We start from the raw sequence: 26619 nt of genomic DNA on the forward strand, positions 1-26619 counted from the left end.
TGATAATGCACAAGCCAATCAGCTCCTAACTGTCAGTTTACATATTGGAGCTGATTGGCTGGTGCGTTATCACCTTGCACTTATCACTGCTTTATCACATCTCCAGGCTTAATACGTCTGCCCCGTGGTGCGATGTGTGCTTAGTATTTTGACTATATAGTCAAAATCGCAAGAAAAGTTAACACATATCGGACTGTGTGTATACAGCTTGCGATACCGATGTGCTCTCCCACGGGGTCGGTATTGCAAGAGAAAATAGACTGTGCAGGCAAGGCAAATTTGACTAGAAAGTGTACAATCTACTTTCTAGTATAGGCAAAATTGGACATAGTCAAAATTGCACTGTGTGTATAGTCCATATCGGTGGTTCTGGGCTCCAGGGAGTTCAAGGGAAACTGCATAGTCAAAATTGGCATTTAGTCAAAATCTCACCGTGGCTATCTACTCTGGGTGCTCCACCTTCCAAGTTTCACATGCACCAGACATACATATTTTGAAAGAGACTGAGGGAAATACTGTATTTACTAAAGGTTAATTTTATCGATATATAATTGATGAAACTCAATCGATATCAATGTTGCATTTCAGGGGCTAAAACTCACATTTACTAACATTTAAAAATGACTATCAAAATGAATCTGCTGGTAAATGTGTATTTTAACCCCTGTAACACAACATAGTTTTCGTGGATTTTGTTTTAATTTTTATTATTTAAAATTTTTTTTTTACATCTATTTCAAATCTGTGAAAATCGACCTTTAGTTGATTTACCAAAGAATAACTTCCAGTGTTCACATACAGTATACTGAGAATTGCACATAGGTGGTAATTCTAAGTTGATCGCAGCAGGATTTTTTATATCAATTGGGCAAAACCATGTGCACTGCAGGGGAGGCAGATATAACATGTGTAGAAAGAGTTAGATTTGGGTGGGTTATTTTATTTCTGTGCAGGGTAAATACTGGCTGCTTTATTTTTACACTGCAATTTAGATTGCAGATTGAACACACCACACCCAAATCTAACTCTCTCTGCACATGTTATATCTGCCTCCCCTGCAGTGCACATGGTTTTGCCCAATTGCTAACAAAAATCCTGCTGCGATCAACTTGGAATTACCCCCATAGTCTGCACATGTTAAGCAATGATTCTGTGCTGTTCACTATATAGATCAGTGTTTTTCAACCGCTGTGCCGCGGCACACTGGTGTGCCGCCAGCGGTTGTCAAGTGTGCCGCTGCCGCCAGAGATCCCTGCTACCAGTCCCAGTCTGCTGCCGTCTTCACTATACAATGACCGCGTAAGAGCTGCCCGCGCTGCCCGATAGTGATACTGACTTACAGCATCACTATCGGGCAGCGCAGGCAGTTCTGCTGCGGTCACTGTATAGTGAAGACGGCAGCGCTCCTGCGGGCCCGTCCGTGACCCCTACGACGTGGCGTGACACATCACCATCCAGCCCGGGTAGCGTCTAGTTTCGTGGCCCATGCTGCTCTGCTCCTCACTGCTCCTGCCGCTAAGGGGTAAAAGAAAAAAAGGTTTGGGCCAGTGCTTTATGATTATGAGTGTGTGCAGTGCCATTACTATGTGTGTGGTGGCGTGGGGTCAGTGTCTCTGGTGGCATTACTGTGGTTGTCATTGTGTTTGGTGGCATTACTATGGGGGTCAGTGTGTCTGGCGGCATTACTGTGGGGAACGGTGTGTGTGGTGGCATTTACTATGAGGGTCGGTGTGTGTGGTGGCATTACTATGGGTGTCAGTGTGTTTGGTGGCATTACTATGGGGGTCAGTGTGTCTGGTGGCATTACTGTGGGGGTCGGTGTGTGTGGTGGCATTACTATGGGGGGGGGGCAATGTGTGCAATTACTATGGGGGACAGTGTATGGCAATACTATGAGGGTTAATGTATGGAATTACTGTGGCAGTGTGTTCAAGTACTGCGCATTATTTTAATAACTGTTGGGGACAATGTGTCTGTGTTTTTCCCCTTGGGGACAAATATGTTTGTTTTATTTCACTGTATGTGTTTTATTTTTCCGTGGGGTACCGATGGTGTGCCTTGGCAATTTTTTAATATTTTTGGTGTGCCGCGAACTGAAAAAGGTTGAAAATCACTGATATAGATCATAGCAGTGGCCGATTGCATATTTAGAAATGGTGGTATTCAAAATGTAAGTGAATGGAGTTTGATAGCATTAATATCAAAGCAGTAGGAGTAGTGATTGTACAGCATGCCTCCATATACCTGCCCACTTTGAGAACTGTGCCATAGGATGAAGGATAGACTGCTGTATATCCAGCATGGTTTCTCTTTCCCATAGGCTGTATATGAGACAAGGTTATTTTTAATTTTTTTATACCATGTTTCTTCAACACGATTAAAGGAGAACTAAACAAACCACTAGCATTGCTTTATGAAGAAAGAAATGTGAATAATAACTATTTGTGTATGAATGGCAGGATTTTATCAGTATTTTAAATAAGGCTCCTACATGAATGTGGAAGCTTCCTTATGCACATCCGGCTTCCCTTCAGTAAACCCACTGACAGAAATGTGAGGTTGCTTTAATGAGCCTCCGCTTGTAGACAACTAAAGAGCAACTTAAAGGTATATAAAATTACAAAAAACTCTTTAACCCTTTCATACGTACAGGCCACTGCAGTGGACATCTGTTTTTAAGTCATTATCTCCTATAGAAACTATCTTTTGGCATCGCTGGTGCATTGTGTCTTCTTCCTAGGCATGCTGCCAAAATTAGAAGGTATGCCGCCTAGTGGCAGTTGTTAATATTATAATAGCCATATATGCCAGTTTTGACAGCATTATATGTATCATTATATGTTATCTTATTTAAATTGTAAATTATTTATGTTAATATAAGTAGCAGCAGCTGTGCTAGTAGTGCTGGATGCTTTATTACTGCTGTTGTTATTGTTTCAAAACATAAAGTGCATCCAGCAACAGGGTTAGGCACACCGTAGTATAACACACACATGGTGAGGAGTGGATCTCATGGAGCAGTGTGTGATGACACAGATGCACAAACAGGCGATGGTACATTTGGGTGTTCTTTCACTTTCTTGATGTGACTTGTGTAAATACATGGCTGCTGCATTGAATGTCTGGATTCAATTACAAGAATCAGTAGGATTTCAAAGGGCAGAATTCAATTGTTTATCGCGCCACATCTCCCACCTAAAGTGACGGGAAATTGAGGGCAGCGATGTATTTTTTTTATTGCACTGCAACCAGACAAGCTGGGTTTAGCCATGTAAAATGGCTAAACCCAAACAAAGTGCGATGCGAAAGGTACCATTTGTGCACCCAAATGGGTCACTTTTTGCACATTTCACCTCACCAGCATGGGGTGGCTGCGAGCTGAAATGTGTGTCCCCATGGCTCATCACGCCCGAAAGGAGCAACACTTGGGGCGGAATTCAATAGTTTTTTCCTGTGGCCACAGCGCTAGATGGCACCCAACGGAGCAATTCAATTGTTGCTCCATTTGGGTGTGGAGAGACCCATTTCAACTCAGCCCCCCAATGCTGGTGAGCTGAAAGTTAAAGCAACCCGTTTTGGCGCCCAAACAGCACTTTTGTGTCACGCCCAGCACTTTGCTCAGATTTAGCCATTTTACGCGGCTAAGCTTGACCTGTCTGTGCGCGATCAGCGTGATTAAAAAAAAGACAATTGAATATTGCCACCCTGATCTCCTGTCACTTTAAATGAGAGATCTGGTGCGATAAAACCCCTTGAATTGCTTTGTTGGGCGCCATCTAGTGCCGGCCATGGGGAGAAACAATTGAATTCCGTCCCAAGCATTAAAATCAAATTCAGTTTGTGAAAAAGCTAACTTTCTAGGTATGAAGCAAACTATTTGTTTATGAATTCTGAGGACATTTTTGTTTCTGAATGAATATATCTATCAATAGGCATAAAAAGTGTATTGTTTTAAACTTAGAGGATTTTTTGTGTCTGGAGAAAAAAAACAGTACAACATAAGAACAAATTGGAACCATACCAGACATTATTTTGTTGTTGTTGTTTTTTATTTTTCAAAAAAATACACTTTCATGATTATAATAGGGCAATAATTTATGTTTTAGATGCATGATAGTTTCTCATGTGTCTACAGATTCACTTTTGTATCCCAAGTACATGTACTGATTTATAAAGTGGGTACTTATGGAGTATGTTTCAAAATACTTTTTGGTCTAGTGTTTTACTTTTCTGATATAGATGATTCATATACTCGTGTGTGTGTGTGTGTGTGTGTATATGGTATATTTCAGTACTGTTTCTTTTACAGTATTTGGTGTAAGATCTAATGTGCGGTAAATTACCGCGGCTAATTGAATATCCCCATTGATAGTTCTTTAAACTTAACTTTATTTCAGGAATGAAAGAAACTTGAAGTGTATATATATTTGTTTATGTTTTTTTTGTATGTGATTTTAACATAGTAACAAACAGACAATGTTCAAAAATAAAACTAACAAGCCTGAACACCTGTAATCCTAAGAGAACTTTCACAAACATTGTTGTGAATGTTGAAAGATGCCTCTTGGAGCTGTATGATTTTTAGTCTGTGTTAATTTAATATCTACAGGATAGTCACTGGAGTATCTATAATCCGTGCAGTGTGTGCGGTGCACACTGGCCCATGGGTACTTACCTCTCCTGAGTCCTGCAGTGGCAGTGCTGCAAAATCACCAGGAAAATAGTGTAGCGTCCATTTCCCAGCATTTTGCGCATGCGCAGTAGGGAAATCATTGGGAAAATGGCCACCGTGCCATTTTCCTGGAGACTTTCACATGCACAGTAGACTAGCACAGCTGAATACTCTGTTGGCTAGAGAGAAGGGGGTCCTCCTGCATACAGCACATTAAACACCCTAGTGTCTGATGAAAGGGGATATTCCCTGTGGTTGATTGGGGACACATGGGGATGGCGCTGAAGTGCCATGCAGCAACAGTGGAAATGGCACTCTGGCTGACATCAGACAAGCATGAGGTCAGTGTAACGGAGCAGGAATGGCGCTGGGCAATGCTTACTCTGCTTACCACATTGAGCCGGCCCTGCCTTCTATATGTATGCCATTCTGACACACTTGATAAATATAATGCTATGTCATGTAGTTTACCTCTATACTGTAAAGCATATCTTGATATTAGTATGTAAAGTCAACTGAATTTGGACTGCCCTTTAGCCCTTGATTCAGAGTGAATGATAAACGTTTGCAAAAGGAAATGATATATTAGTATGCAAGTGTTCATCAAATCGCCTAATAACCGGAGGCCGCCTATCACCTTTCAGGTTTATTACAGTGACCAAAATGTAATCTTTATTATAGTTGTTTCAGCAAGTATTGACCCAAGTCTACCTGGGTTTACTGTATAATAATGACCAATTCCTACATTGTGACAACAGACTTGCATGTAAATATAGCTAAACATGCTTGTCAGGTTGTCATGAGCAAAACTTCCATCTGCCTCTGTTCGCTTGAGATTGTGCTTTTTTCCACCCACAGCCAACTGTTATAGCATCTTGGCAAGTAGAGATTAAAGGTTTGGTTGGCTTAAAAGAAAAGTAGGAAGCACAATTTCAGCATGTTGGTAATCCATGTGGTGCATGTATCATTGAGTTGATAAGGCTCGTTAGTGACTTTAGTATGCTAGTTTTGGAAATGCTCCTCAGATTATTTTGCTATATAATGTAAAAATACTGTTTTGTTTTATTTTTTCTTTAATACAAAAAGTACCAACCGCAGCTCAGCTGCCTCATATTGATGGTCCTTGCAGTGCTTATGTTCTTGCCAAGACCTATTACATATCACCCCTTAGTAACTTCCTCTTTGTACACATACACACAGTCCTCCTTTTTTTTTTTTTTTTTTTAAAGGGTGGCTTCATTTTCCGTGGATCTTCCTTGCACCATAAAACTTTTAAGCATTTGCTGTAAACTAGAAATCTCCAAAATTGCATCAAACCAGTTGCTTCACAGAGGTTGTCCGTTCCGTCTGTGCTTCGATTTCAGCAGAATGCAGTGTATTTGTATAATCACATTTTGCACAATGAATAGAGCCGAAGTAACGATGGCCAGCTAGCTTTGCTGTGTGTGTGTTTTAGGCATCCACTTACTGAATCAAACAGTATGTTTTAGGCTTATGTTTCTTTTTAGGGCTAATTTGCACTTAAATAGATGCCTATGTTTATTTGATCTCTATGGTGTGTGCATTTAATACAGTGGGAAATGCACACCCATGGTCCTCTTCTTCCAGGAGAATACCACACATACCACCTCCCTATCCACTCTCATAACACTCAGTAAGATTTGGTAGAGGTGTAGGATGTTCTGCACCCAATTACCAGCTGCTCTGCAACACATTCCCACACACAAACTCTCCACATCAGTCTTTTGAACACCCAAGGTCACAGTCACCCCGACAAGCACATTAAGATGTAGCATATGGAAAAAGGTATGAGTGATACAGCTGCCAGGAAAGCCCTGTGTTTGCATCTGTGATATCTCCCATTCTGATCACTGTCTTGTCTTATCTGACATTCTGGCATTTTACACTAGTATCTAGGCCAGTGGTTCTCAAACTCTGTCCTCAGGACCCCAAACAGTGCATGTTTTGCTGGTAACCCAGCAGGTGCACAGGTGTATTAATTACTGATGCATTTTAAAAGGTCCATAGGTGGAGCTAATTATTTCACTTGTGATTCTGTGGGGAGGCCTGCAAAACATGCACTGTGTGGGGTCCTGGGGACCGAGTTTGAGAACCTGTGATCTAGGTTATCTGAATGGTTAGTTGTGATCTTCTGTTTTTGCTTACACTTTATATCCAGTGACACTGTAATGTGACAGGTTGTGACTACAGACCCCTGCAGTATCCTACTGTTCTAGTTCACACTTTGTAATTAAGCACCATACATAGACAAGCTTGTGCTGATGGGCAGAAATAGTTCTGAGTAAACACTTTCTATTCATGCTGCGTCTGACTTGTTTGCTCTTTCGTATTGATAGTTCTAAAGATTTTTTTTTTTTTTTACAAGTCATTACAAGTAGTAGTGAGGAATGGTACATGAAAAAGCACTGCCATTTAGGTAGCGTACTGTACAATCATATTGAACAAGATACACAAACCCTTTGTATTCTTAGGTTTCATTTTTATTATGTAATATCATGATATTTGAATTTCAAAGATCGTATTTACAATGTGATCTGTTTGCAATGTTAGTGCCCAAGATCGCATTGCAGGATGCGATTTTACTGGTGCCATGTATCCTTTTAACCACTTAACTGACATTTTCCCCCCTGCAAAACCACCCAGAAGGTTTTTTTTTTGTTTCTCTAACGTCCTAGTGGATGCTGGGAACTCCGTAAGGACCATGGGGAATAGCGGGCTCCGAAGGAGGCTGGGCACTCTAGAAAGATCTTAGACTACCTGGTGTGCACTGGCCCCTCCCACTATGACCCTCCTCCAAGCCTCAGTTAGATTTCGTGCCCGGCCGAGGTTGGATGCACACTAGGGGCTCTCCTGAGCTCTTAGAAAGTTATAGTCTTAGAATTTGTTATTTTCAGTGAGACCTGCTGGCAACAGGCTCACTGCAGCGAGGGACTAAGGGGAGAAGAAGCGAACTCGCCTGCTTGCAGCCGGATTGGGCTTCTTAGGCTACTGGACACCATTAGCTCCAGAGGGATCGACCGCAGGCCCAGCCTTGATGTTCGGTCCCGGAGCCGCGCCGCCGTCCCCCTTACAGAGCCAGAAGCAAGAAGATGGTCCGGAAAATCGGCGGCATGAAGACTCTGTCTTCACCAAGGTAGCGCACAGCACTGCAGCTGTGCGCCATTGCTCCTCTCACACACTTCACACTACGGTCACTGAGGGTGCAGGGCGCTGGGGGGGGGCGCCCTGAGGCAGCAATAAAAACACCTTGGCTGGCTAAAATACCTCAATATATGGCCCCAGGGGCTATATATGAGGTAAATACCCCTGCCAGAATTCCATAAAAAACGGGAGAATAGGCCGCGAAAATGGGGCGGAGCCTATCTCCTCAGCACACTGGCGCCATTTTCCCTCACAGCTCCGCTGGAAGGAAGCTCCCTAGCTCTCCCCTGCAGTCTACAAAGGGTTAATAAAGAGAGGGGGCACTAAATTTAGGCGCAGTATACATTATATATAAAAACAGCAGCTATAGGGGACATAACTCAGTTAGTCCCTGCATTATATAGCGCTCTGGTGTGTGCTGGCATACTCTCACTCTGTCCCCCCAAAGGGCTTTTGTGGGTCCTGTCCTCGTTTAGAGCATTCCCTGTGTCTGTGGTGTGTCGGTACGGCTGTGTCGACATGTTGAATGAGGAGGCTTATATGGTGACAGAACAGAGGCCGATATATGTGATGTCGCCCCCTGTGGGGCCGACACCAGAGTGGATGGATAGGTGAAAGGTATTAACCGACAGTGTCAACTCCTTACATAAAAGGGTGGATGACGTAACAGCTGTGGGACAGCCGGCTTCGCAGCCCGCGCCTGCCCAGGCGTCTCAAAGGCCATCAGGGGCTCAAAAACGCCCGCTCTCTCAGATGGCAGACACAGATGTCGACACGGAGTCTGACTCCAGTGTCGACAAGGTGGAGACATATACACAATCCACTAGGAACATCCGTGACGTGATCCCGGCAATAAAAAATGTGTTATACATTTCTGACTTTAACCCAAGCACCTCTAAAAATGGGTTTTAGGTTTGGGGAGAAAAAACAGGCAGTGTTTTGTTCCCCCATCAGATGAATAAATGAAGTGTGTGAAAGCGTGGGTTCCCCCGTTAAGAAACTGGTAATTTATAAAAAGTTACTGATGGCGTACCCTTTCCCGCCAGGTGGATAAGTTACGCTGGGAGATATCCCCTAGGGTGGATAAGGCGCTCACACGTTTGTCAAAAAAGGTGGCACTGCCGTCTTAGGATACGGCCACTTTAATAGGTACCTGTTGATAAAAAAACAGGAGGCTATCCTGAAGTCTGTATTTACACACTCAGGTACTAGACTGAGACCTGCAGATAGTGCTGCTGCAGCGTGGTCGGTGACCCTGTCAAACAGGGATACTAGTTGGCAAACATAAAAACATATTAAAGACGTCGTCTTATATATGGGGGATGCACAGAGGGATATTTTGCCGGCTGGCATCCAAAATAAATGTAATGTCCATTCTGTCAGGAGGGTATTAGAGACCTGTCACTGGACAGGTGATGCTGACTTAAAAAGCGCATAGAGAGCCTTATAAGGGTGAGGAATTATTTGGGGATGGTCTCTGGGACCTCGTATCCACAGCAACTGCTGGGAAGAAATAATTTTACCTCAGGTTTCCTCACAGACAAAGGTACAGTCCTTTCGGCTTCAGAAAAGTAAGCGGGTCAAATGGCGCTTCCTTTCTGTACAGAGACAAGGGTAGAGGGAAAAAGCTGCACCAGTCAGCCTGTTCCCAGAATCAAGATTCTTACCCCGCCTCCTGTGAGGCCACACCATGACGCGGGTGCTCCACAGGTGTAGCCAGGTACGGTGGGGGGCCGTCTCAAAAATTTCAGCAATTAGTGGGCTCGCTCACAGGTGGATCCCTGTTTCTTTCAAGTAGTATTTCAGGGGTACAATCTGGAATTCGAGATGTCTCCCTCCAGCCATTTCCTAAAATATGCCTTGCTGACAACTCCCTCAGGCAGGGAGGCTGTGCTAGAGGCAATTAATAAGCGGTATTCCCAGCAGGTAATACTCAAGGTGCCCCTACTTCAACAAGGACGGGGTTACTATTCCACACGGGTTGGGGTACCGAAACCGCATGGTTCGGTGTGACCCATTTTATATTTAAAATCCTTGAACACATACATGAAAAAATTCAAGTTCAAGATGGAATCGCTCAGGGCGGTTATTGCAAGCCTGGACGAGGGGGATTACATGGTATCCTGGGACATCAAGGATGCTTACCTGCATGTCCCCATTTACCATCCTCGCCAGGAGTACCTCAGATTTGTGGTACAGGATTACCATTACCAAGTCCAGACACTGCCGTTTGAACTGTACATGGCACCGAGGGTGTTTTATCAAGGTAATGGCCGAAATGTTGATACTCCTTCGAGAAAAGGGAGTTGTAATTATCCCGTACTTGGACAATCTCGTTATAAGGGCGAGGTCCAAGGAGCAGTTGGTAGTCGGGGTAGCACTATTTTGGAAAGTGCTACAACAGCATGGTTGGATTCTAAACAGTCCAAAGTCACAGCTGGTTCCTATGACACGTCTACTGTTCCTGGGGATGGTTCTGGACATAAACCAGAAATAGTGTTTCTCCCGGAAGAGAAAGCCAAGGAGTTGTCATCTCTAGTCAGAGACCTCCTGAAGCCAAAATAGGTAGCGGTGCATCATTGCACGCGAGTCCTGGGAAAAATGGTAGCTTCCTACGAAGCAATCCCATTAGGCAGGTTCCATACAAGAACTTTTCAGAGGGACCTGTTGGACAAGTGGTCCGGATCGCATCTTCCGATGCATAGGCTGATAACCCTGTCTCCAAGGACCAGGGTATCTCTACTGTGGTGGCTGCAGAGTGCCCATCTTCAAGAGGGCCGCAGGTTCGGCATACAGGACTAGGTCCTAGTGACCATGGATTCCAGCCTTTGAGGCTGGGAGGCAGTCACACAGGGAAGAAATTTCCAGGGACTTTGGTCAAGTCAGGTTATTTCCCTACACATAAATATTCTGGACCTGAGGGCCATTTACAATGCCCTGAGGCCGGCAAGGCCTCTGCTTCAAAACCAGCCGGTACTGATCCAATCAGACAACATCACGGCAGTCGCCCATGTAAACCAACAGGGCGGCACAAGAAGCAGGATGGCGATGGCAGAAGCCACAAGGATTCTCCGATAGGCGGAAAATCATGTGTTAGCACTGTCAGCAGTGTTCATTCCCGGAGTGGACAACTGGGAAGCAGATCTTCTCAACAGACACGACCTCCACCCGGGAGAATGGGGACTTCCTCCAGAAGTCTTCCAATAGGATTGTACACCATTGGGAAAGGCCACAGGTGGACATGATGGCGTCCCGCCTCAACAAAAAGCTATAAAAGATATTGCACCGGGTCAAGGGACCCTCAGGCGATAGCTATGGACGCTCTGGTAACACCGTGGGTGTACCAGTCGGTTTATGTGTTCTCCCCTCTGCCTCTCATACCAAAGGTACTGAGAATAATAAGAAGGCGAGGAGTAAGAACGATACTCGTGGATGGCCAAGAAGAGCTTGGTACCCAGAACTTCAAGAATTTATATCAGAGGACCCATGGCCTCTGCCACTCAGACAGGACCTGCGGCAGCAGGGGCCCTGTCTGTTCCAAGACTTACCGCTGCTGCGTTTGTCGGCATGGCGGTTGAACGCCGGATCCTGAAGGAAAAGGGCATTCCGGAGGAAGTCATTCCTACGCTTACTAAAGCCAGGAAAGAGGTTACAGCAACTCATTATCACCGCATATGGCGAAAATATGTTGCATGGTGTGAGGCCGAAAGGGCCCCAACAGAGGAATTTCAACTAGGTCGATTTCTGCATTTCCTGCAAGCAGGAGTGACTATGGGCCTTAAATTGGGTTCCATTAAGGTACAGATCTCGGCTCTGTCGATTTTCTTTCAAAAAGAACTAGCTTCAGTACCTGAAGTTCAGACATTTATAAAAGGAGTGCTGCAGAGTCAGCCCCCGTTTGTGCCTCCTGTGGCACCTTGGGATCTCAACGTGGTGTTGAGTTTCTTAAAATCACATTGGTTTGAGCCACTAAAAACCGTGGATCTGAAATATCTCACGTGGAAGGTGGTTATGTTATTGGCCTTGGCTTCTGCCAGGCGAGTATCAAAGTTGGCGGCTTTGTCTTGTAAAAGCCCTTATTTGATTTTCCATATGGATAGGGCAGAATTGAGGACTCGTCCCCATTTTCTCCCAAAGGTGGTGTCAGCGTTTCACCTGAACCAGCCTATTATGGTGCCTGCGGCTACTAGGGACTTGGAGGACTCCAAGTTGCTAGACGTTGTCAGGGCACTGAAAATATATGTTTCCAGAACGGCTAGAGTCAGAAAATCTGACTCGCTGTTTATCCTATATGCACCTAACAAGCTGGGTGCTCCTGCTTCTAAGCAGACTATTGCTCGTTGGATTTGTAGTACAATTCAGCTTGCACATACTGTGGCAGGCCTGCCACAGCCAAAATCTGTCAATGCCCATTCCACAAGGAAGGTGGGCTCATCTTGGGCGGCTGCCCGAGGGGTCTCGGCTTTACAACTTTGCCGAGCAGCTACTTGGTCAGGGGCAAACACGTTTGCAAAATTCTACAAATTTGATACCCTGGCTGAGGAGGACCTGGAGTTCTCTCATTCGGTGCTGCAGAGTCATCCGCACTCTCCCGCCTGTTTGGGAGCTTTGGTATAATCCCCATGGTCCTTACGGAGTTCCCAGCATCCACTAGGACGTTAGAGAAAATAAGAATTTACTCACCGGTAATTCTATTTCTCGTAGTCCGTAGTGGATGCTGGGCGCCCATCCCAAGTGCGGTTTATCTGCAATACTTGTACATAGTTATTGTTAACTAAATCGGGTTATTGTTGAGCCATCTGTTGAGAGGCTCTATTGTTTCATACTGTTAACTGTGTTTCATATCACGAGTTGTACGGTGTGATTGGTGTGGCTGGTATGAGTCTTACCCGGGATTCAAAATCCTTCCTTATTGTGTACGCTCGTCCGGGCACGGTACCTAACTGAGGCTTGGAGGAGGGTCATAGTGGGAGGGGCCAGTGCACACCAGGTAGTCTAAGATCTTTCTAGAGTGCCCAGCCTCCTTCGGAGCCCGCTATTCCCCATGGTCCTTACGGAGTTCCCAGCATCCACTACGGACTACGAGAAATAGAATTACCGGTGAGTAAATTCTTATTTTTTTTTTTTTGTTACTACTTATTAAAGTTTAAAAGTATTTTTAGTAACATATTCATTTATTTTAAATATCTAGGGGGTGTTTTCCAATCACTCCGGGTGATCCGGTGGAGCCAGAACAGATCTCCTCATCTACTAGTGGCGCCACACATCGGGGCAGCCGTTGCATGTGATGCGACCTGGCCAGGTAACATACTCCTGGCTCCGGTTGCATCATATGCAACAGCGCTAGACAAGTGGTTAAGCAGCCTGTCCCTTTGATGTGCTGAGTGTGGAAGCGGGGTACTGCACTTGCGGGGGTACTCTCCACTGGCTGAATCTGCAGTGTGTAGCCCATATGCTACAGCGAGGTCAGTCTCCAAAATGCTTTGCATTCAGGAAATTGGTAAATATGGCAGCATTAGAAACCTACGTGGGTTGCAGCTGCTGTCAGGAATAAAGAGATCCCTCAGTGATACTTTCGGAGGATACTAAAAATGTGTTGTTACCCCCCCCCCCCCCAAAAAAAAACAAAAAAACAAAAAAAAACATTGCCATTGTGTTTATATGTTTTCATTAGCTGTTGGAGCATATTGGCAAAAAATGTGTCTGAGGTTTCTACATGAACCATTTATATCTACTGTGTACATGAAAACACCTCCTTTCGGTTCCCAAAACTTGTTCAGATGACAGTTCCTGGAGAGCTGTGTTATCCCGTAGGGATCAGGCCCAGGGCACTTAAGAGGGAAGGAGGCCCCGTGTGCAGTGGGTCCACTAGGTCTGCGCAGGTCTCTGGGAACATGGCACCCTCACCATGTTCTTGGTTCTATCTCTACTGCTCATGTCCAAATCTCTGGGAAAATTACATTGGCAGGCACACATATAATACATTGTGGCGGAGGGTAATACGGCCAGACCCTCCCCCACAATGTATTATATGTGTGCCTGCCGATGTGGGATGGCGTTATCTCACCTGTCCCGCAATAGCGTTTCTTCCACATCGGCTAGGCTGGTATCGCTGCTTCTGGCATTCTGCGCATGCGCCCTTTAGCCCTTCGCCAAGCTGCACTGCTGGAGGCGCATGCGCGATTAGGCTGGGCACTCGCCGCCGGGTATGTCAGGAAGCTGAGCCTCAGAGAACGGTATGCGCGGGCAGTACTGTGGCGAGTGGGGAGCGGGTAGCGGGTTTGGCAGCGCATGGAAAGCCTGGCAGTCCTATTACACCATTGAGAGGTAATGGTGTTTGATTAGGGCAGAGTTCAGTCACTGCTGTAAGGCAAATACACCTTTTGTCCACGAACAATAAAGTTTTATTGTGACAGTTACAATAACAAAAAAACAGCCATGAAAGCTGTATGCTAACATCGCCTGGCCGGGGAGGGCGTTCCGGATCTGCGGTATTAGGAGGCTAAGGGGTATATGCAATTGCGGTCGAAATCCGTCTGGAATTCAACCGTTTTTGGATTCGACACCATTTGACCGTCGGGACCCAAATTCGACATATTCCATAAAAAATGGATTCGACAGTCCCGCTGTCGAAAAACGGACCAATTGACGATAGTGTGCGTCCTGTATTCAACTTCATGGACAGCACAAAAGTGTTAAAGAAAAAAACCTGAAAAAAATGCTTGGGGTCCCCCCTCCTAAGCATAACCAGCCTCTGGCTCTTTGAGCCGGTCCTGGTTGTAAATATACGGGGGGGAAAATGACAGGGGTTCCCCCGTATTTTAACAACCAGCACCGGGCTCTGCGTCCGGTCCTGGTGCCAAAAATACGGGGGACAAAAGATGTAGGGGTCCGCCGTAATTTTAAAACCAGCACCGGGCTCCACTAGCTAGAAAGATAATGCCACAGCCGGGGGACACTTTTATACCGGTCCCTGCCGCCGTGGCATTAAATCCCCAACTAGTCAACCCTGGCCGGGGTACCCTGGAGGAGTGGGGACCCCTTAAATCAAGGGGTCCCCCCCCCCTCCAGCCACCCAAGGGTCCGATGCTGTCACCCCCCCCCCCCCCCATCCAAAGGCGGCGTATGGGAGGCTGATAGCCAAGTGTCAAAAAAAAAGAATATTGTTTTTTTTGTAGCAGAACTACAAGTCCCAGCAAGCCTCCCCGCAAGCTGGTACTTGGAGAACTACAAGTACCAGCATGCGGGGGAAAACGGGCCCGCTGGTACCTGTAGTTCTACTACAAAAAAAGACCCAAATAAAAACAGTACACACACACCGTGACAGTACAACTTTATTACATACATGCACACCGACATACACACATACTTACCTATGTTGACACGAGGCTCGGTCCCCTTGTCCACGTAGAATCCACGGGGTACCTGTAAATAAAATTATACTCACAACAATCTGGGGTAGGTCGGTCCTTTTCAGAGTTTGTAATCCACGTACTTGGCAAAATAAAATAACGCGGCTGGCCTGCGAATAAGCAGACCTTGGTCAGATGGATTAGAATGGTGATTGCACAAGCCTATGCGCAGGCTGGTCTCCCAGCTCCTGCTGCTATCAAAGCCCATCATGCTCGGTCTGTTGGACCTTCTTGGGCAGCCCGCTGTGGCGCGTCCGCTGAACAATTGTGCAAGGTGGCTACGTGGTCCTCAGTGAACATGTTCATCAGGTTCTATGCCTTTGATACCTCCGCCTCCCAGGATGCTTCCTTTGGACGCCGGGTTTTTGTACCCGCTACAGTGCGTCCTCTCCCATGAGGAACTGCTTTAGGACATCCCCAATGTTATTCCCTGTGGAATACCAGTGTACCCCACTGCAGAAAAGGAGATTTATGGTAGACTTACCGTTGTTAAATCTTTCTGCGAGATGCACTAGATTCCACAGGGCGCCCACCCTGAAGCACTTAGCTTCTTTGGGTTTGTATTGCATTAGCCACTAGTCCCTTCTCGTGTCGTGAGAATGTGGTTCTATGTAACTAACATCTCCCGGCTCTTTTACCTGCTACTGCATTGGACTGGTTAATGAAACTGAGCTCCAGTGCCTGGAGACGGGGTTATAGAGGAGGCGGTGCAGTGCATCCTGGGAACAGTCAAAGCTTTAGCCTGTTGGTGCCTCGGGTCAAGATCCAACTCTACACCTCAATGTTATTCCCTGTGGAATCAAGTGTACCTCGCAGAAAATAAGAATTTACTCACCGGTAATTCTATTTCTCGTAGTCCGTAGTGGATGCTGGGAACTCCGTAAGGACCATGGGGAATAGCGTGCTCCGCAGGAGACTGGGCACAACTAAGAAAGAATTAGGACTACCTGGTGTGCACTGGCTCCTCCCTCTATGCCCCTCCTCCAGACCTCAGTTAGGAAACTGTGCCCGGAAGAGCTGACACAATAAGGAAAGGATTTGAAATCCCGGGTAAGACTCATACCAGCCACACCAATCACACCGTACAGGGAGAGAGTGCGGATGACTCTGCAGCACCGAATGAGCAAACTCAAGGTCCTCCTCAGCCAGGGTATCAAACTTGTAGAATTTTGCAAATGTGTTTGAACCCGACCAAGTAGCAGCTCGGCAAAGTTGTAAAGCCGAGACCCCTCGGGCAGCCGCCCAAGAAGAGCCCACTTTCCTCGTGGAATGGGCTTTTACAGATTTAGGATGCGGCAGTCCAGCCGCAGAATGTGCAAGTTGAATCGTGCTACAGATCCAGCGAGCAATAGTCTGCTTAGCAGCAGGCGCACCCAGCTTGTTGGGTGCATACAGGATAAATAGCGAGTCAGTTTACTGACTCCAGCCGTCCTGGAAACATACATTTTCAGGGCCCTGACTACGTCCAGTAACTTGGAATCCTCCAAGTCCCGAGTAGCCGCAGGCACCACAATAGGTTGGTTCACATGAAAAGCTGATACCACCTTAGGAAGGAATTGGGAACGAGTCCTCAATTCCGCCCTATCCATATGAAAAATCAGATAAGGGCTTTTGCATGACAAAGCCGCCAATTCTGATACACGCCTGGCCGACGCCAAGGCCAACAGCATGACCACTTTCCACGTGAGGTATTTTAGCTCCACGGTTTTAAGTGGCTCAAACCAATGCGACTTTAGGAAATCCAACACCACGTTGAGATCCCACGGTGCCACTGGAGGCACAAAAGGGGGCTGAATATGCAGCACTCCTTTAACAAAAGTCTGAACTTCAGGCAGTGAAGCCAGTTCTTTTTGGAAGAAAATGGACAGAGCCGAAATCTGGACCTTAATGGAGCCCAATTTTAGGCCCATAGTCACTCCTGACTGTAGGAAGTGCAGAAATATCGACCCAGTTGAAATTCCTCCGTTGGGGCCTAACTGGCCTCACACCACGCAACATATTTCCGCCATATGCGGTGATAATGGTTTGCGGTCACCTCTCTCCTAGCTTTAATCAGTGTAGGAATGACTTCCTCCGGAATGCCTTTTTCTTTTAGGATCCGGTGTTCAACCGCCATGCCGTCAAACGCAGTCACGGTAAGTCTTGGAACAGACAGGGCCCCTGTAGCAGCAGGTCCTGTCTGAGCGGCAGAGGCCATGGGTCCTCTGATAACATCTCTTGAAGTTCCGGGTACCAGGCTCTTCTTGGCCAATCCGGAACCACGAGTATAGTTCTTACTCCTCTTCTTCTTATTATTCTCAGTACCTTGGGTATGAGAGGTAGAGGAGGGAACACATAAACCGACTGGTACACCCACGGTGTCACTAGAGCGTCCACAGCTATCGCCTGAGGGTCCCTTGATCTGGCGCAATATCTTTTCAACTTTTTGTTTAAGCGGGACGCCATCATGTCCACCTGTGGTCTTTCCCAACGGTTTACCAGCATTTTGAAGACTTCTGGATGAAGTCCCCACTCTCCCGGGTGGAGGTCGTGTCTGCTGTGGAAGTCTGCTTCCCAGTTGTCCACTCCCGGAATGAACACTGCTGACAGTGCTAACACGTGATTTTCCGCCCATCGGAGAATCCTTGTGGCTTCTGCCATCGCCATCCTGCTTCTTGTGCCGCCCTGTCGGTTTACATGGGCGACCGCCGTGATGTTGTCTGACTGAATCAGCACCGGCTGGTGTTGAAGCAGGGGTCTTGCCTGACTTAGGGCATTGTAAATGGCCCTTAGTTCCAGAATATTTATATGTAGGGAAGTCTCCTGACTCGACCATAGTCCTTGGAAGTTTCTTCCCTGTGTGACTGCCCCCCAGCCTCGAAGGCTGGCATCCGTGGTCACCAGGACCCAGTCCTGTATGCCGAATCTGCGGCCCTCTAGAAGATGAGCACTCTGCAACCACCACAGTAGAGACACCCTGGCCCTCGGGGACAAGGTTATCAGCCGATGCATCTGAAGATGCGATCCGGACCACTTGTCCAACAGATCCCACTGAAAGATCCTTGCATGGAACCTGCCGAATGGAATTGCTTCGTAAGAAGCCACCATCTTTCCCAGGACTCGCGTGCAGTGATGCACCGACACCTGTTTTGGTTTTAGGAGGTCTCTGACTAGAGATGACAACTCCTTGGCCTTCTCCTCCGGGAGAAACACTTTTTTCTGTTCTGTGTCCAGAACCATCCCCAGGAACAGTAGACGCATCGTAGGAATCAGCTGCGACTTTGGAATATTCAGAATCCAGCCGTGCTGTTGTAGCACTTCCCGAGATAGTGCTACTCCGACCAACAACTGCTCTCTGGACCTCGCCTTTATAAGGAGATCGTCCAAGTATGGGATAATTATAACTCCCTTTTTTCGAAGGAGTATCATCATTTCTGCCATTACCTTGGTAAATACCCTCGGTGCCGTGGACAGACCAAACGGCAACGTCTGGAATTGGTAATGACAGTCCTGTACCACAAATCTGAGGTACTCCTGGTGAGGAGGGTAAATGGGGACATGCAGGTAAGCATCCTTGATGTCCAGTGATACCATGTAATCCCCTTCGTCCAGGCTTGCAATAACCGCCCTGAGCGATTCCATTTTGAACTTGAACCTTCTTATATAAGTGTTCAAGGATTTTAGATTTAGAATGGGTCTCACCGAACCGTCCGGTTTCGGTACCACAAACATTGTGGAATAGTACCCCCGTTCTTGTTGAAGGAGGGGTACCTTGATTATCACCTGCTGAGAGTACAGCTTGTGAATTGCCTCCAGTACTGCCTCCCTGTCTGGGGGAGTTGTTGGCAAAGCTGATTTGAGGAAACGGCGAGGGGGGAGACGTCTCGAATTCCAGCTTGTAGCCCTGAGATACCACTTGTAGAATCCAGGGATCCACCTGTGAGCGAGCCCACTGGTTGCTGAAGTTCCGGAGACGGGCCCCCACCGTACCTGGCTCCGCCTGTGGAGCCCCAGCGTCATGCGGTGGACTTAGAGGAAGCGGGAGAGGACTTTTGTTCCTGGGAACTGGCTGTATGGTGCAGCTTTTTCCCTCTACCTCTGCCTCTGGGCAGAAAGGACGCGCCTTTAACCCGCTTGCCTTTGTGGGGCCGAAAGGACTGTACCTGATAATACGGTGCTTTCTTCGGCCGTGAGGGAACCTGGGGTAAAAATGTCGACTTTCCAGCTGTTGCTGTGGAAACAAGGTCCGAGAGACCGTCCCCAAACAATTCCTCACCTTTGTAAGGCAAAACCTCCATGTGCCTTTTAGAATCTGCATCACCTGTCCATTGCCGGGTCCACAATACCCTCCTGGCAGAAATGGACATTGCATTTATTCTAGATGCCAGCCGGCAGATATCCCTCTGTGCATCTCTCATGTATAAGAGTGCGTCTTTAATATGCTCTATGTTTAGCAATATAGTGTCCCTGTCGAGGGTATCAATGTTATCAGACAGGGAATCTGACCACGCAGCTGCAGCACTGCACATCCATGCTGAAGCAATAGCCGGTCTCAGTATAGTACCTGAGTGTGTATACACAGACTTCAGGATAGCCTCCTGCTTTCTATCCGCAGGCTCTTTTAGGGCGGCCGTATCCGGAGACGGTAGTGCCACCTTTTTTGACAAGCGTGTGAGCGCCTTATCCACCCTAGGGGATGTTTCCCAACGTATCCTGTCCTCTGGCGGGAAGGGGTACGTCATTAATAACTTTTTAGAAATCACCAGTTTCTTATCAGGGAAAGCCCACGCTTCATCACACACTACATTCAATTCATTTGATGGGGGAAAAACCACTGGTTGTTTTTTCTCCCCAAACATAATACCCTTTTTTGTGGTACCTGGGTAAATGTCAGAAATGTGTAACACATCTTTCATTGCCGTAATCATGTAACGGATGGCCCTATGGGAATGTACAGTAGTCTCATCGTCGTCGACACTGGAGTCGGTATCCGTGTCGACATCTGTGTCTGCCATCTGAGGTAGCGGGCGTTTTTGAGCCCCTGATGGCTTTTGAGACGCCTGGGCAGGCACGGACTGAGAAGCCGGCTGTCCCACATCTGTCATGTCGTCAAACCTTTTATGTAAGGTGTTGACACTGTCATGTAATTCCTTCCACATATCCATCCACTCAGGTGTCGACCCCGCAGGGGGTGACATCACATTTATAGGCACCTGCTCCGCCTCCACATAAGCCTCCTCATCAAACATGTCGACACAGCCGTACCGACACACCGCACACACACAGGGAATGCTCTGACTGAGGACAGGACCCCACAAGGACCTTTGGGGAGACAGAGAGGGAGTATGCCAGCACACACCAGAGCGCTATATAATGCAGGGATGCACACTACACAAGTGATTTTTCCCTATAGCAGCTATATATATATTATCTGCGCCTAAATTTAGTGCCCCCCCCCCCCCCCCCCCCTCTCTTTTTTACCCTATGGAGTCTGGAAACTGCAGGGGAGAGCCTGGGGAACGTCCTTCCAGCGGAGCTGTGAGAGGAAATGGCGCCAGTGTGCTGAGAGAGATAGCCCCGCCCCTTTTTCGGCGGACTTCTCCCGCTTTTTTATGGAAGTTTTGGCAGGGGATTTTACACATATATAGTCTTAATGACTATATTATGTGTGTTTTTTGCCAGCAAGGTACTCTCATTGCAGCCCAGGGTGCCCCCCCCCCCCCCAGCTCCCTGCACCCATCAGTGACCGGAGTGTGTGGTGTGCCTGGGGAGCAATGGCGCACAGCTGCAGAGCTGTGCGCTACCTTGATGAAGACCGAAGTCTTCTGCCGCCGATTTCCAGGACCATCTTCTTGCTTCTGGCTCTGCAAGGGGGACGGCGGCGCGGCTCCGGGACCGGACGACCGAGGCTGGGCCTGTGTTCGATCCCTCTGGAGCTAATGGTGTCCAGTAGCCTAGAAGCCCAAGCTAGCTGCAAGCAGGTAGGTTCGCTTCTCTCCCCTAAGTCCCACGTAGCAGTGAGTCTGTTGCCAGCAGATCTCACTGAAAATAAAAAAACTAAAATATACTTTCTTTTCTAGGAGCTCAGGAGAGCCCCTAGTGTGCATCCAGCTCGGCCGGGCACAAAATTCTAACTGAGGTCTGGAGGAGGGGCATAGAGGGAGGAGCCAGTGCACACCAGGTAGTCCTAATTCTTTCTTAGTTGTGCCCAGTCTCCTGCGGAGCCCGCTATTCCCCATGGTCCTTACGGAGTTCCCAGCATCCACTAGGACGTCAGAGAAAGAGATTTAACTATGGTAAGTCTACAATAAATCTCCTTTTTGATTAGATTTGGTATTTAGTTCTCTAGTGGATGTTTAGTCGTGGGTTTGACCTCTTCATCTTCTGCAATGGCAATAGTAATGGGCCCTACACACTGGCAGATCCGCCGCCGAGCTGCCCGACGGTGGATACAGCCAATGGGCGACCCGGCGGCGGGGGGAGGTGACGGGGGGAGTGAAGTTTCTTCACTCCCCCCGTCACCCGGCTCCATAGCACTGCATGCTAATATGGACAATCTCGTCCATATTGGCCTGCATGTATAAGCGACGGGGCACCAACGATTAACGAGCGCAGGGCCGCGCATCGTTAATCGTTGGTGCCTACACACTGCACAATATGAATGAGAACTTTCATATCATGCATGTTATCTGCCAGTGTGTGGGGCCCTTAACACCAACTATTTGCAAAGAAGAATTACCAAATTTCCAGTGGGACATCATAATTTGAAAGTGAGAAGAGTAATATTTGTATTTTTTCTTAATAATATGCCAACTTTCAACATTAAATTGAGACAGTGATTGTTTTATTTTTTTTATTTTTTTTTAAATCAAACTCTTGTAGTGTACTGTTATATTGTTTGGGTGGGTATGTAATGTATCTGCATGTTGGCACAGGCAAATGCAAGAGATGGGCTGTATGCAGTGGCAGAACATTGATACAGCGACCAGGCGACCCCTGTTTCTCTTACCAGCGCTACTGCTGGAGGACAGGAATGCACAAAACGCACTGTCACTAATGTTACAGGCAGTGTATGGGCCAAACTACAAAGCTTCAGTTTTCTGTGCAGCCCATACTGACACCTGGTGCCCACAGGCAACTGCTTTTGTTGCTTCCGAGAGTCGCACCACTGTACACCTGCATTCACAGATTTTGTGGCAAAGTAGGTAGCACCCTTGTAAACTTTTCTAAAGCTCTGGCAGGAAACGATCGTATTAATACTGGATGTAAAATGCGGCCAAAAATCAGAAAACGTCTGTTCTTCGGAATTTACCCGCATTTCCCATATGTACCAAGCGTAGGAAGGCGATACATTCTGGAGCTTGGACCTGGCCGGTAATAGGTGCTGCCATCTTTAGATGGGCTTCTTTCTGTAAATCCCTCTATAAGCGATCCAATTGGATTTTTCCAAGCACCCTTAGCGGCTGCCACATCACACATCAACAAGTGTTATTAATGCCAGTATGTACCCGATAAGAGGCGGGATGTACAGCCCCTCAGATGCAATGCTTAGTACATCCCGCTCTGTGTTCTCCTATCTAGGCAAAACATTGAGTAGCCAGCAATTCCCAGTCTCATCTAGTAACAACCAGTGTGTAGTTCCATTTAAGCTTCCAAAGCCTATTTTTGTTTTTCTGTTGCTAGATATAGACTTATGTATACAATATGTTTCCTTGTTTCAAAACTTCTGCATTTAACGTGAGGAAGTATTGGCCAGTGAAGTACATTTGTAGAGTACATTGCCTCTGTTGCAAAGTAAAATTCTTTTCTTTTGCGTTACTGTGACTGAGATGATATATTTATTTATTTGATATGTTCAGATGAAGCGGTGTAAAATCCATTTTGCTAGAGCTGTGGTTTATATTATGCCTGAGATACTTTATCCAGCATAAAACAACAAAATGTGTGCACCCCACAAATGCAGTATACAATATCCCACAAAAAAGCATTACACAAGTCTGTGAACCAGTATTTAAAAATAAATAAATAAAGGTCCTTATTCAAAGCCGGACGTTGCTGTGTCTGCACTAGCGCCGGTTGGTGGTATTGCGTGTGCAAACTTATGAAAATGCGCAGTAGTGATTGCCAGAAAGAGCAGAAGCACCGACGGTGGGTCTAGACTGACCACTATTGGCACAGCAATGCTTCCAGTGTCAGCACTTGTACCAGCCTGTGGCAGGTATATTGTCTTTGTCTGATTATGGCCTCTGTAGAAGCACCTGTGCACCTGAGAACGCAGCTCTGTTTCACTGACATGCCTACGACACTCTCATAAAATGCCTATGTGTCAGATATTTTAACATTCTCTTCAGGCCACAGCCCAGGAGTGCCCATAGCTTTGCCCCTCAATGTCTGTTACAAGCAGTAGCACTGTGTGTGTGTGTGTGTGTGTGTGTGTGTGTGTGTGTGTGTGTGTGTGTGTGTGTGTGTTTGTTTGTGGGGGGGTAGAAAGTAATCTCTTAACTCTGCCAACATCGGCGCTGCGTCCACATAGCATCCTCCTCTGATTCAGGCCTAAACTCTTCCATGTACCACCCAGCAAATATGTCCCTACAACGGTGTACCTGCTTGTAGGTTCGCAGCATTCGCACTTCCAGAAAGAATGTTAATCTCTGTGCGGTGCTATTTTCGTTATAATGGCTACCCTCAAATGCCGGGTGTGACGTCAGCTGAATTTCTGGCAAGAGCAGCACTGACTATGGTAATAGTAATATCGGTTCACAATGACAGGTATTGTATTGATAAGCAATAAATATCAGAATAGTTAAGGAACAATTCAATTCAGTGCAAATGACTGTGTAACGCATATGCCCTGGAAAGTTTTTGCATGTCATTTATAACATTTATTCTGCCTTACGCCTTTAATGTCATCACAAATATACATTTACATTTCCCCAAAAATGCATTAATAATTGGATTTGTAAACCTGTTATGATGAAACCTGTAGTCCTCCAAATTCATCGATCATGTGACCCGCTTAGGTATGTCAACTCAGCAGCAAAATTCCTTGCACCATCTAACTGTCCTGAGTTGAGGGGCCTGACTTGTGGTCGGCGCATTTGTTCCAACTTGCAGGATATTGGCACACTAATTATGTCCCTGCAATAATGAGGTGTCCCTGGTGCCCATGACAGTTAAAGATTGGCTTTAAATGATGGAAGGAGTGTTGTGGATGACCGCCTGCTTTAGAAGTAATAGACCTAACCAAGGAAGACCTGATGACACCTCCTCCTGTGGCAAGGCCACAAGCCCTGTCATAAGGGACATATTGGGGGGTATTGAATTGTTTGAAAAGTCAGTTGGGAGTCTATTTTTTCCCATCTAACCAGACACCGAACCGACTTTTCAAACAATTGAATTCCACCCATTGTGTCAGAATTTAGAGCTTTCCCTGTATGTAATTTTTAAATCTTGCCATCTATGCGGCAGACCTTAATGCAGTAACTGCATTCTATCCAATCAAACATTTGCTTTTATATAGTATACATGTGTACCAAGTTTCAGATTTCCTAATAGTCCATTTAGATAAAAGTTAATATAAAAGAAAATGAGCGTAGTGTCCGCTGTAATTGTAAGCTTATGGTTCATGATGGATATAAAAGCTGTAGTACATTTTCAACTTTTGAAAATTAATAGAAAGGTTTAATAATAACCAAGTTTTAAAATTAGTCAAATTTGACTCTACCATAAGGATAATTTGCATCTTTGCAGATCCACAGATGCTTTCTGTTTTTGTTTTTTGTAACTGTATTGTGTGCATACTTTTGAGAGCGCTCATCAGATGTCACAGAAATCCACAGAGATTTGTAGTACATAAAGACGGTGGAAATGTTTGCACTTGACAGTTGGACAAATTTGGTCTGGGTGTGGTATCCCGACAGCTGGTACTGTATATCAAGTACCACCCGTTTGGTCTATTAGGGAGGGCCTTGCTGAGTGTGGGTTGCGTGTAAAAGTGCTGCTTGTTTTGCACACAATTGGAAACACAAGGTTTCATTCTGTAGAAAGGATCATTTAAATGCGCTAGGAAAGATACACTAAATCACTGATATTTAGGAAGGCCGTTTTTATGGGAGTGCTCAATGCTGTTGTAAGCTGTGCCTTATATAATACTTATATTTGCACCTTTTGGTTGAACTTCAGCAGAAAATCGTGTTTTTAGAAGCAATTGAAAATATCACATGCACAGAAGTGAAAACGGCAAAACTGAGAAGAATATTCAGAAGAAATACCTACAATTTGAGATCAATAAACATTGTTCAGACATATTAGGTGTACACAACCGGTGACCCATTAGGTGTACACAACCGGTGACCCATTTGCGATATATTGTTTGTCGATATAACAAATAATATATTGGCCAGTCTGTTCCCAGCATTAATCACCCATCATTAAGTCATTATCACTGCTGAAACCTGGCCCAGTAGAGTTTATGAACTGAGTGTCCCAATCGCTACACTATAAGATGGAAGGCAGCCTAAACTAATTATTTTGTATGTAGTAAAATGGTTACTACTCCACAAAAACTGATCATTTGAAGTCTAGTTTTCACCCATCTGAAAATGAATGTGATAACTAATGCAAGAAATATGCAGGAGAATGTGTTGCCCAGGGGTGAACATATTGCTGTTAGGTTGGTGATGGTTTTATTGCTATACGGTAATAGTAAATGTTGCTACAGGGTGGAAGATGAGACTGTGGGGTCTATGTATAAGCCTTCAGGGCAGTACGGATGGTGTAATGGGTTTGATTCCCACCTTGGCCCTAACTGTGCAGAGTTTGTATATTCTCCCTGTACTTGCGTGGGTTTCCTCCCATAATCCCAAAAATATACTGGCAGGTTAATTGGCTTCCAACAAAATTAACCCTAGCGTGAATGTGTCTGTGTGTACATGTGGTAGGGAATATAGATTGTAAGATCCACTGGGGCAGGGACTGATGTGAATGGGCAAATATTCTCTGTAAAGTGCTGCGGAATATGTGTGCGCTATATAAATAACTGGTAATAAATAATAAAATAAAATAAGCCTTGGAGAGAGATAAAGTACCAGCCAATCAGCTCTTAATTGTCATGTTACATGCAGTGTTTGAAAAATTATAGGAGCTGGTTGGCTGGTTCTTTATGCCCGCCCCTTTATCTCTCTTCAAGGCTTAGGACCCTAATCAGCTTCAGTTGCATGCTGGGAGCCACCCAGCATGCTAATGGAGGCCAGCGATGCAATTAAATTGCGATCGCATCGCTAAATAAGGGAAGCCTCCTGCCTCCACAGTCTGGCTGCAAAGGCAGTCACGCCACCTCCATGTTTCCCGTCACAGCAGCCGTGCATGACGTCATGTTGCCGCCCAGAAAATGGC

The 26619-nt window shown here is 46.1% G+C and overlaps 1 protein-coding gene across 3 annotated transcripts in view; it reads left to right on the forward strand.

Moving 5' to 3' along the window:
• LOC135055754 (arf-GAP with SH3 domain, ANK repeat and PH domain-containing protein 2-like) overlaps positions 1-26619 on the forward strand; it is a 317938-nt gene that overhangs the window by 33629 nt on the left and 257690 nt on the right. Inside the window, exon 1 of one of the 3 annotated variants that reach the window (XM_063960174.1) lies at positions 6729-6809. The exons of the other annotated variants lie outside the window; for them this stretch is intronic. Coding sequence (XP_063816244.1) covers positions 6807-6809 — 3 coding nt within the window. The 5' untranslated portion in view covers positions 6729-6806. Of the gene's footprint in view, positions 1-6728; positions 6810-26619 lie in introns of those variants that run through there. 3 annotated transcript variants of the gene reach the window in all.

The sequence above is a fragment of the Pseudophryne corroboree genome, chromosome 3 (genome assembly GCF_028390025.1).
Source record: "Pseudophryne corroboree isolate aPseCor3 chromosome 3, aPseCor3.hap2, whole genome shotgun sequence".
Taxonomy (NCBI): Eukaryota; Metazoa; Chordata; class Amphibia; order Anura; family Myobatrachidae; genus Pseudophryne; species Pseudophryne corroboree.